This window comes from Cricetulus griseus, chromosome 8 (genome assembly GCF_003668045.3).
Source record: "Cricetulus griseus strain 17A/GY chromosome 8, alternate assembly CriGri-PICRH-1.0, whole genome shotgun sequence".
Taxonomy (NCBI): Eukaryota; Metazoa; Chordata; class Mammalia; order Rodentia; family Cricetidae; genus Cricetulus; species Cricetulus griseus.
Window position 1 is genome coordinate 57645872 of NC_048601.1, and position 11394 is coordinate 57657265.

At 46.9% G+C, this 11394-nt stretch overlaps 1 protein-coding gene across 1 annotated transcript; it reads left to right on the forward strand.

Annotated features, from left to right (window-relative positions):
• The first annotated feature begins 640 nt into the window (after positions 1-640).
• On the forward strand, positions 641-7173 carry LOC100755310 (C-type lectin domain family 4 member K-like). Its single transcript, XM_027428533.2, has 6 exons — positions 641-722; positions 811-927; positions 2860-3234; positions 4482-4633; positions 6121-6239; positions 7023-7173. Exons 1-6 carry the CDS (start codon positions 641-643, stop codon positions 7171-7173), a joined length of 996 nt encoding a protein of 331 aa, XP_027284334.1.
• Positions 7174-11394: the final 4221 nt, after the last annotated feature.

Sequence of the window (11394 nt, forward strand, 5' to 3'; positions counted from 1 at the left end):
AGTCCTCTCTGTGTCTGTATGCCTGTATCTCTCTACTGATGTCTGCATCTCTCATAGTTATTTTTAAGGTCTTTTTCTTGTGCTTCAGCTATGTTAAGATGTTCAGGTCTTGCTATTGTGGGATCACTGGGTTCTAGTGGTGCCAGATTGACCTTCCTGTTGTTGAATGTATTCTTACTCCGGTGTTTACTCATCTGTTCTTCCAACTGGTGTGGGTTGTACCTGTGCCTATGTAGTCAGCTTGGGTTTTGGGGGAGGGCTGGCCATAGGGAGGATGACCAGGTTTGTGGGGTTGGGCAGTAGAGTGGGTCTTGGGGAAACAGAATTCAGTGGGTGGCAGCAGTGCAGTCTGAAGGCAGGTCTCTCACCTGTTTCAGATGAGGGGCTCTTTGCAAGATAAATATAAGAGCCTTTGGATTAGATGATTAAAATGTCAGTGTCCCAGGGAAGAGCTCAAAAACTCCACCCCCACTAAAAGCCTAGATCTTTGGAGAGAGGATGAAGCTGTGGTCTTAGCCAGGCAAAATGTTAAAGCCAAAAACAGGGAAGTTGGACATGAAACAGTGACCTGCTTTTCAACTCATTTCCCATTTCTTTCTGGATAAAAGGCCCTTGGGGAAACAGGCAGCCAGAAGCTCCCATGCTAGAGGTGGAGATGGAGAGGGAGGCCCCTGATGCCCACTTCACAGTGGACAAGCAGAACATCTCCCTCTGGCCTCGAGGCAAGTGCCAGCTACTGCTCCAAGCCCATTTGGTGCTTTGCCCATCACTCTTCACCGATCCTTAACAAACGTCTGTGTCTCCTACCAGAGCCTCCTCCCAAGCCAGATCTGTTTCCAGTCCTGAGGAAACCTCTCAGCCTCTGCGTGGCCTTCATCTGTCTGTCATTGGTGCTGGTCACCACTATTGTGCTTCAAGCTGTTTTCTGTAAGTCACCAGGTCCCTGGAGACCCAGTCCGTTTGCTGCTGCTCTTGGTGTCTTCAGTGTATAATGTTTCAGGAAATTTCCTGATGTTTCTGGAAGCCGACTTGCTGTTCCTTCCAACTCTGGGTTCTTGGAGGATTTTCTGACTGGCATTAGGAGCTGTCTGTTCTCAGGGGTACTCTTCAGTCTTGAGGAAAAAGTCACCAAGCTTGTCATGTCTGCCTTTGCCTCCCTTATCATCCTGTCACTCACATCTCTGAGACCTTAGATTCAAAACCTTGTGGATAGCTCCCAACAGTGAGAGGGACCCTACTCCTGACCCTACAAGAGGTGAAGTTCTCCACTGAGCAGATAGGGAACTTGGCCAAGCCAGCAAATCTCCCAGACAGTCTCCTCACTCTCTTGTATGTCCTCAAATGGAGCCTTCTTATTTCCCTTCTAGAAGCTTCTTGGTCTCTTCTGTGATCACACTTTTCTCCGTTCTGCCAAGTCTCTAGAAAGTATAGGAAGGCAGTATCTTCTCTTTTCATGACCTATATGTATGGTCTCAGATTATTTTTTTAAAAATAGAATTAAAAATCATTTACTTACTAATGTATTTTATGTATATGGGTACTTTGTGTGCATGTATATACATTTGCATACTAGAAGAGGGCATCAGGTAGTTGTGAGCTGCCATGTGGGTTCTGGGAATTGAACTCAGGACCTTTGGAAAGAGCAGTGAGTGCTCTTGATCACCGAGCCATCTCTCTAGCCCCAAGGTCTCAGATTCTTAGCTGCAACCTTCCAGGACCCCATCTCTGATCTTGACCTAGACCCCTAGTCTTGACATCTCTTCTCTTCTCTTCTCTTCTCTTCTCTTCTCTTCTCTTCTCTTCTCTTCTCTTCTCTTCTCTTCTCCTCTCCTCTCCTCTCCCCTGCTCCCCTCTTCTCTCATCTTTTCTCCTCTCCTTTGCTCCCCTCTCCCCTCCTCCTCTACCTCTCTCTTTCTTTTTGTTTGAGACAGGGTCTCTATGTATCTCTGGCTGGCTTGAAACTCAGTAGATCAGGCCTACCTGAAACTGAGATCTGCCTGCCTCTGTCTCCTGAGTACTGGGATTAAACATACGATATCATGCCCAGCTGTTCCTGGCTTCTAACACTGCTTTTTTCATAGGATTCTTTTTTGTAAGAGTCTCAGTTTTTTAAAAAAATATTTTATGTATGTGAGTGTTTTGCTTGTCTATTATTACACCACATGTCTTGGTGTCTGAAGAGAGAAGAGGGCATCTCATCTCCCTATCCCTGAGGTTATGGATTGTTATGAGCTGCTGTGTTGTCCTGGGAATTAAACACAGTTTTCTGCAAGAGTAAGTGTTCTTTCTGCTGAGTAATTTTCAGGACTCTTTTGGACTCTTTTAGGACCCATAGGACTCTTTTGACAGTTATTGGTTAGTTTTGGTTCCCATGCCTATGATTTTAGTAGAGTATGAGAGAAAGGGACAGGGAAGTGCAGAAATAGATTAATAGCCCTTCTATATGTTCTGAAGTCTGCAGGGAGAGGTGTGCTGCCCTAGCTGGTGGTCCTGTCTTTGACAGGAGAGGGCTGGGAACTATCTCATAGGCTCAGAGGGGACTCAGTGATAGAATGATGAGGGGGTGACTAAGGGTGCCTCTTTACCAAGTTCACCCTGACCATTCTAAGGCATTTCAGGACTAGGTTCTCCCTCTGTTTGTTGATGAGCTCTCTTGGTCTCCACCAGGCCTGTGTTACCCAGCGTTCCTGACACATGGTGGCACATAGCGCACCCATGTGCATATTAGTGAATGAGTGGAGAGTAAGTGGCAGTTCCTTGGACTGTATTGGTCCTTTGGGAAGCTTGATCCTACGTCTTTCCCTTTTTTCAGACAACACCCCATCTCCATGACTGACTGCTTGACTTTCTCAAATCCAGATCCCAGGTTGGTGGACAAAATATTGAATGTGAAGACCGATGCTCAGATGTTGAGAGATCGTGTGGACAATATCAGCACTCTGGGTTCTGTTCTGGAGAAGGACAGAGGCCGTGTGGAGGAGGCTGAAGTTCAGATTCGGAACCTGAACACCAGCCTCACCTGGGCACGTTCTCAGATCCTTTCTTTGGAGACCAGCATGGAGCAAGCCAGTGCTCAGATTGGGGTATCAACAAGAAACTTGGATGAGGTTGGTAATCTCAGTTCCAAAATTCTGGAGCCTCAAAGAGACATGGATAAAGACAGCATCTTGAATGCAAAGGTCCAAGGACTGCAGAACAGCTTGGAGAATGTCAACAAGCTGCTCCAAAGACAGAGTAAGCAAACGAGAAGATTATCCTGCAGGCTTAAAACCCAATTGGCTTGTGGTTGGCCAGGGGACAGGGACAAGGTGTGGGCTGGAGAGTTCACAAGGAAGGCCTTAGCTATTGGTTTGAGAGGACTTGGGGCATTGAGGATAGAAAACACCAGGCCTAGCTTGGGTCTCTACACTAAGGTGCGGAGTATAGAAGCATTGGGGAGTCTGTATGGTCTGGAAAAGAGCTGTATTTTGGGTTTTGAGAGAGTGAGTTTTTTAAGTATGTAGTGAACAAATAATAAAAGAATGAATAAAATAAAATAAATAATAGAATAAAAGAATGAATAACAAATGATAGATGGATAGACAGACATATACACAGGTGACAGACTGATAGCAAAACATCAAATTGAACACTCAAAACATCCAGTGGAAATCTACATGGGAAGCCACACTGAGGCCCCCTGCTGGAGCTTTTGATAGACTCCCTGAGGAGCAGAGGGTCCCCTCAGGCAAGACTTTAAAGTAAAAGAACAAATTAGAAGGTGACATCATAAAGTCAGGAGCTTGCAAACATTCAGCAGATTCCGGCTGGGGAAGTTGAAGCAAACAGACTTTCCAATGAGCTTTCTCTCCATGGCTGAGCTTCCAGTTTCCCTTTCCTACTGCAGGTGCCTTATACCATGGAACAAATAGTAGTAACCTTTGTTGGAAATGGTTCGGCTTCTAGCTGTTCTCAAAGAAACAGCGTCTTTATTTTGGGTGGTTTTTCTGTTCGCTCCCCTTCATGTCACAGAGTCAGGGGACCAGTGCATCTCTAGACAAAGGGCCTTAGAGGGCACTTTGAGTCAAACATGCTTGGGTCTGAAATTGGGAGGGGTGGGCATCCCCACTCCAGAGCCAGATTCTCACTGAGCTCACACAGTAGTATTTTACTAATACAATATGCTACACAAAGCCTGTGTCTTGTCTTTCCCCATGAAGTTCATTACTGTGAGCCAGGGCCCAGGGTAATGGTCCCTTGTGTTCTTCTCACAGTCTCCCCTCCCTGACACTGTACCTTTTCCAGCCTCAGAGGCTCTATCCACAAGCCTCAGAACTTCAGGGTTCCAACAGAGTGTCCCCAGTCCCTGACACTAGGAACTTAAGGACCGCTATACCCTGGATCCATTCACTGCTGTCCCTAGAATCCCATTGAACACCCCATGCCCAGTCAGAATGCAGCAAACCAGGAGTATCGCAGTTACCTCAGCCCCTGTTTTCCAGGTGACATTCTGGAGATGGTGTCCCGAGGCTGGAAGTACTTCGGGGGGAACTTATATTACTTTTCTTATACCCCCAAGACCTGGTACAGTGCGGAGCAGTCCTGCATTTCTATGGATGCTCACCTGACCTCAGTGACCTCAGAATCAGAGCAAGTGAGTGCAATCATCACAGACTGTGTGAATGGCACATCAGAGAGGCTGGGCAGGAGTTTGCAGCAGTAACAAAAATTCCTTAGCAGTCCATGGCTTAAGAATGAAGGCTCATTTATTCTCTCTCTCTCTCTCTCTCTCTCTCTCTCTCTCTCTCTCTCTCTCGTGTGTGTGTGTGTGTGTGTGTGTGTGTGTGTGTGTGTGTGTATTGGGGGCATGTGAATGTGTGTGTGCAGAAGCATGCATGTGTCAAGGTCACAGGAGGACATGAAATGTCCCATTCTATCTCCGTCTCATTCCCTAAGCACTGATTGGCAGCTAGCGAGTAAGTCCCAGGGATCCTCTGCCTCTGCCTTCCACAGGCTGGGTTTTTAGTGAATGCCAAGGATTTGAACTCAGTGCCTCATGCATGTGTAACAAGTGCTCTTACCCACTGGGACATCTCCCTAGGCTCACCACCCTTGAAGGTTTACTTCTCATGTATACTGCAGATTTTTTGAGGGACAGCAAGTGTTTTTGTTTGTTGTGGATATCAAGGACCTAAGCCATAGGATTCTTTATTTCAACACAGGTCCACAGCTGCTGAAGCAGCAAGGAGCACTACAAGCATCACTGGCTGTTAAATCTCCTGCCCTCTAATATGTCATTTCTGCTCACATGTCCCTAGCCAGAGCCAGTCACACAAAACTGATAGCTTCAAGGAGGGCCGCAAGGGGGCGCTCTTTCCACACGCCAGAAAATAGAAACACCATGAACATTAATGATACCCCAGACTCCTTCCTGGTGACAGAGTGCAGACTGGTCTCATTGATCTGGGAGGTGGAGAAGTGAAGCAGAAGAGGCCCAGGGTCTGTACCAGCCAAGTGTCGTAGTCTGTCAGCAAACGTGTCCTGGAGCCTTGGGGAGATGACTTACTTTTCCCAGGCCTCACCTTAAGTGAATTGATGAAACAGTGCCTGCCCAGGAGGGTAAAAGAGGGAGGGAGGCATAGGTGGTCTTCTAGCATCTGGCACAATTAAGGCCTCATGTAATTTAGGAATTACCATTCAGGCCATCCCCTTGATGTCCCTTGTCTGCAGTTTAGCGGAATTTTATGTTTTTTTTTACTTTTTTCTTTTGAGATAGGGTCTTGGTAGGTAACTCTGGATGGCCTTGAAATCTCAATCTTCTGGCCTCAGACTCCAAACTGCAGGGATCGCAGGTATTTGCTGCTACACCTGGCAGGCTGTGTCTCCCTTATTCTCTGACACCTCACTAGAAAGAACAAGGTCCAAGTTTGTTAGCTGGTAAGCAATGAGCAGCTAGAACTTGGAAGTGGGCTCTGGGCTGCAGGCAGGGTCATAGAGACACTGAGAGAAGATGCTGCAAATCTTGTGGGGGCACCGTGAAGTTCAGGGCTGCTGCTGTGCATTAGTGAAGAGTACCCAACGGGTAGGTACTCAAGGTGTGGTGGGCAGCTGGCGTCCCCTCACTTACTCTGTTCCCCACAGGAGTTTCTCTACAAGTCAGCAGATAGGCTTCCATGCTGGATTGGTCTCACCAAGGCAGGGACTGAAGGGCACTGGTACTGGGTGGATGGGACGTTATTCAACAAGGAACAAAGTAAAAGGTGAGTGTGTCTGCTGTGCCCTCCTTACCAGCCTGTTTTGTTTGGTGGTGAGTTCCCATGAACACAGGGCTGTCCTAGCACATGGCAGCACTGGAATGGACATCCAGCTAACTAATGCTGCTCATTGGGTGTCACCTGAGGCCAGTTAGGAACCTGCATGTCCTATGGGGCTTGGCAGCAAGAGCTTCTGCCCAGGTGGGGTGAGGGTCTGACCCAAGTCCAGGCCTATGCAATATAGGATTGTGAGAGCCTTGAGAGAAGGGGGTGGGGGCACAGTAAGAGGCTTAGGGTTGAAGGTCTACTCATATTTTTATGTTTGGAAACAAAACCTTGTAGTGTTGTCACCAAGGATGGAAACTGGGAATGAAGTATCTCATCAACAGTATTTTTTATTTAATTTTATTGTGTGTCTACATGATGTATATGTGGGAGCACATGGCACATGTGTGCAGAGGTCAGAGAACAACTGGTCCAAGTTGGTTCTTTCCTGCTGTGTGGATCCCGGGGATTAGAGTCAGGCCATCAGTTTTGCTTGCCAGTAACACACTGAGTTATCATCTTTCTGGCCTCTTAAGTAACTTATTTTAAGACAGCATCTCATGTATCTCAGGCTGGCTTGGAACTTGCTATGTAGCCTAGGTTGACCTTCTGATCCTCCTGCCTCTACCCCCTGAGTGCTGGGATAAAGGCATATGGTGTTGTGTATCTGATTCAGGGCTCTCTACATGCTAGGCAAGCATTCTGCCAGGTGCACAAAGTGTCCTTGTTTTTCTCACTTGGTAGGTTCTGGATTCCAGGTGAACCCAACAATACTGGGAACAACGAGCACTGTGGCAATATCAGGGTGTCCTCCCTCCAGGCGTGGAATGATGCTTCCTGTGACTCTAAGTTCCCTTTCATCTGTAAGCGACCCTTCATCCAGGCAATCCCATGATCCCATGATCTCAGGCCTGGCCCTGAGCTCAGCATCAGTGTTGCTACAGTGATCCAGCTTGAAGAGATGCCTCTCTCCCTGACACTCAGATTGCTCTGCATCTTAAGTTTTTCTTGCTTAAAAATTCTTCCAAATATATCCTGGATGGAGACCATCTGTCTTAGCTGAGAATTATCTGTTCCTGGAGGGAATTGAAGGGGGTTGGGTTAAATGGGGGATGTTCATTCTGTATATATGTTTCTCTTATTGGTTGATTAATAGAACACTGATTTTCCAGTAATATAGGTGGGGATATGAGAGGAGAATTCTGGGAAGAAGAGAGAGAGAAGCTGCTAGGGTGACGTCATGTAGGCAAGAAGGAGTAAATAGGTCCTGATGCTTCACCGTTAAGATAAGACCATATGGAAATACTTAGATTAATAGAAATGGATTAATAATTAAGAGAGAGCTAGCTAATAATAAGCCTGAGTCATTGGTCAAACAGTTTCTAATTAATAGAAGCCTCTGTGTATTTATTTTGGGCTAAATGTCTGCTAGACCAGGTGGAACAGAACCCCTGTCTACAAATGACACCCATCTACATTGGGAAAAAATGTAGAAATCCCTGCCACCCAGGTGAGGCAGGTCAGTGCTTAATATCTGCAGAACATTTTGTTTGGGTTTTCCTGATGCTTCTAAGACGCCTTGGATGACCATATGTACAAGCTACATTCAAACATGACCAGTGTTAAAGAGACAGACATGTTTAGCCTAATTTAAACACTATATAATTTTTACATGCATTAGAGCACCACCACGTATTCTCAACTACTATTCCATGTTTTAATGTATCCATTTCAAAAAAATTTAAAGACTAACATTTTTTTGACGTGTGTGTGTGTGTGTGTGTGTGTGTGTGTGTGTGTGTGTGTGTGTGTGTTCTCACAGAGTTCAAAAGAGGGTGTCAATCCCCTGTAGTTGGAGTTACAGATGTTTATGAACAACCCAATATAGGTGCTGACATCCAAACTCTGGCCTTCTGAAAGAGTAATAAGTGCTCTTAACTGATGAGCCATCTCTTCAGTCCTGAAAGTTTAAATTATAAAATAAAAGAACAAATATAGAAAAACACATCAGAAGGCTGGCGGTGTGGCTCTGTGGGTGGAGTGCTCATCTGGCACTAGTGACCCCAAGTCTGACCTGCAGGACCACACAAACAGGTGCAGTGGTGCTCACCTGTGATCCCAGCAGAGAGGAGGTGGGGGAGGGGGATCAGAAGCTCAAGGTCTTCCTCAGCTACATAGTGAGTTGAGGCCAGCCTGGTACACAGGATCCTGTTTTGGGAGAGGGCGCAGTGTGCTCAGGATAACTAAGTGATTCTTCCCATCTTGCTATGAAGCCCTCTCTGGTTGAGACCACAATTCCCATATGTCTGTTTAGCAGCACTGGCTGTTTTCCATGGGAATAGCTGTTCTTGGTCACATCTCCTCTTTACCCACTTTCTCTGAAGTCTGAATCCCAGGTTCTCCTGAGTGAGCTAACCCAGTGCAGCTCTGGGCTGGCATGTCCTCTGTGTTCTTTTGAGCTGCGGGGTTCAGCTCCCGTCCTCATAACACCAGGTTATCACATGTCCAGTCCCCTCCTGCCTTTCCTCTACTCTGTGTTCCCTCCCTTGCTATGCCCTGTGCAGACAGTGTCTTCTTCTACTTTAAACACCTCTTGGCTCAAAGTCTTCCTTGGAATGTATGTTTTCATTCCCAGGGGGCACTGTGAACCTAAAAGAGCATGTATTCTTGGGGTACACTAAGTCAGAGGGTAAAAAAATAAAGAACAAGGGTGTCTGGCCCTGGAAATGCCAATAGCCACTGGCAGGGCTTCTCTTCAGTTTTTATGTGAATTAACTATGATAGTCTGATAAAAGTCTCTTCTTGGAGCTCCTGGGTAGTCAGCTTTCTGTTCTCTAGCTCTGTTCCCAGGGGAACCTTGCAAGGTCCTCATTCTTTACAGAGGCTGGGTTTCCAGATAAAAAAGCTGGAATCCTGAGACGAAGGCCTGAAAACAGGGGCCACCAACAGGGGGCAGCAGAGAGAATGCAGGAAGGATGAGCTGGCCTCTAGTGAGGATTCTTAGGGGAGACATTCCCTTTCAGTGCAGTCAGCAAGGTACTGCTGGGTGAGAAGGAGGGACAGCAGATGGTACAGGCCTGTTTTTGTTTGTTTGTTTGTTTGTTTTTTGGGCAGAGTCTATGTGGTCCTGGTTGATCTGAAACTCACAGAGATCAGCCTGTCTCAGCTCCTGCCTCTTGAGTGCTGGGAGTAAATGTGTATGGCATTACACTGGCTTTGGGCTTGTGTTTAGTGTCAGGACAACTTTGAGCCTCCCAGGATCCCAAAGACCTCAGCCTGAGGCCCCTTATCTTACCTGTGGTCCCCATTGGCTGAGAGGCTCCCCTCTGACTAGAACCCCACCATGGGACCAGCTGCTGTCTATTCAGTTTTCAATGTGATGGCTAAAGAAACTCCATTTTGTACTAGGCATCCATCTTGTTACCTAATAGCCATTTTGTCCCTCAGTCACACTTCTGGAAGCTAAGTTCCCTGCAACCTTGATTCCTTGACTTCCACCCAGAAATATACAGCCACAAATGACCATTTTCTTGTTATGCTATGACTAACTGCTAAAATTTGGCTTCTATAACCTGCTTAGGCAGATATTCAAGTACTGTTTTAAGTTCACTTTGATCATGTAATCTTGTCCAAGCAGACCGGCTCTGTGGTCTTTGCCTTTAAAAGCCCTTCCTTCAGATGCCTTCGGGTGGCTTATCTCTGATTTGGGTTAGAGACTGCAGGCCTGCTAGCAGTTTTAATAAATTTGGCTACTTATAATCTGAATTGAGTCTGTTGGTCTTTCCCCAGTAGTCTCAGGCTATCAGATCACCTGGAGGCCCCAGCAAGATCCTGGGAGAACACAGATTCAGAACCTTGCATCAAGGACAGTTCTTAGTTGTGCAGATCTAGGGCAGACTAGGAGGCCCCAGGGAAGCCTGGCTGCCACAAATTAAAGAGCCACTCATTGGGGTTCGGTGCTAGATGGGAGCAAGTACCACAAATCAGAGGCCCCAGGGCTAATAGCACTACTTGGAGGCAAGAATTTTTGTGGACTTGGGGGCCTGGGAAGCCCCAGCCTGTGACCTGTGCAAATTTGCAAAATGGAAACAAAACAAAAGAATTGTCAGATTAAGTATGCTTAAAACAGGATGGATCTTGAGTTGTTCTAGATATTGGTTCGTTTAGGGAGACATAGGGGAGATTATTAAGTGATCCTAGACCCAGTGTCCAGGCTCAGAGTAGGAGGCACGTTTCTGGTGTGCTTATAAATTTTCTTGAGGAAAGGGAAACTGGACTGACACAGCAAAGTTGCCCTTGACCTGCATGCTGCAACACTTCAGGGAGTTCTGCAAGGCAGCCTACAGAGCTAAGGTGTCACCTAGACAGCTTCTCACTGTCTGTGAATTAAATGGCCCACTTTTGATGAGGGATGACCAGATGCAAGGTCATTTGACCCTCAAAGTGCCAAGAGAGTCAAACAAGTAGTCCCAGGGAACCCTGGCTACCCTACAGTTTCCTTACATTGACTGCTGGATATTCCTCCTCTTGAATACCTTCCTTCTCAGAAATGCTATGCCCTTAAACAAGGCTCCTCTGCTTTATCACCAAGTCAAAGAACCAGAGGCTGAGTAAAAACCTAAGCAAAGTGAATGGACTGTTTGTTCTGGTCCTGAATGGAAGAGGAAGGAGAGAAGGAGAAGGAGGAGGAGAAGGAGGAGGAGAAGGAGGAGGAGGAGAGGGAGGAGGAGGAAGAGGGAGAGAAGGAGAAGGAGGAGGAGAAGGAGGAGGAGGAGAAGGAGGAGGAGGAGAAGAAGGAGATGGCAGCAGAGATTCCCTCACCTTACAATCCACACATGCAGCCAGTTCAGGACCCCACTGTCTGAAGGGGATTATGTGCCTGTAGTCCCAAGAATCTATCTTGACCTGTCCTTACTTTCACAGTCCAGGAGAGGGCTGGCTTATGCTCCACCCCAGCTGAGCCAGACCCCTGCTGTTCTCCCTCTTAGAGAAGCACCCTCTCCTGGGCACCCATCCATGCCAGAGGGGAGCAGAGGCCCAGGCTGTCTTTCCTATTTCGTGTTCTTTCTTTGACCAGTGATTCGTATAGCTGGAAGATCTAGAACCTTCACTTCTC

Coding starts and splice junctions, on each gene's coding strand:
- LOC100755310 (XM_027428533.2), top strand. CDS start 641: ATGCTAGAGGTGGAGATGGAGAGGGAGGCCCCTGATGCCCACTTCACA. Junction 3,235..4,481: donor CAAGCTGCTCCAAAGACAGA/GTAAGCAAACGA, acceptor CCTGTTTTCCAG/GTGACATTCTGGAGATGGTG. Junction 4,634..6,120: donor TGACCTCAGAATCAGAGCAA/GTGAGTGCAATC, acceptor TGTTCCCCACAG/GAGTTTCTCTACAAGTCAGC.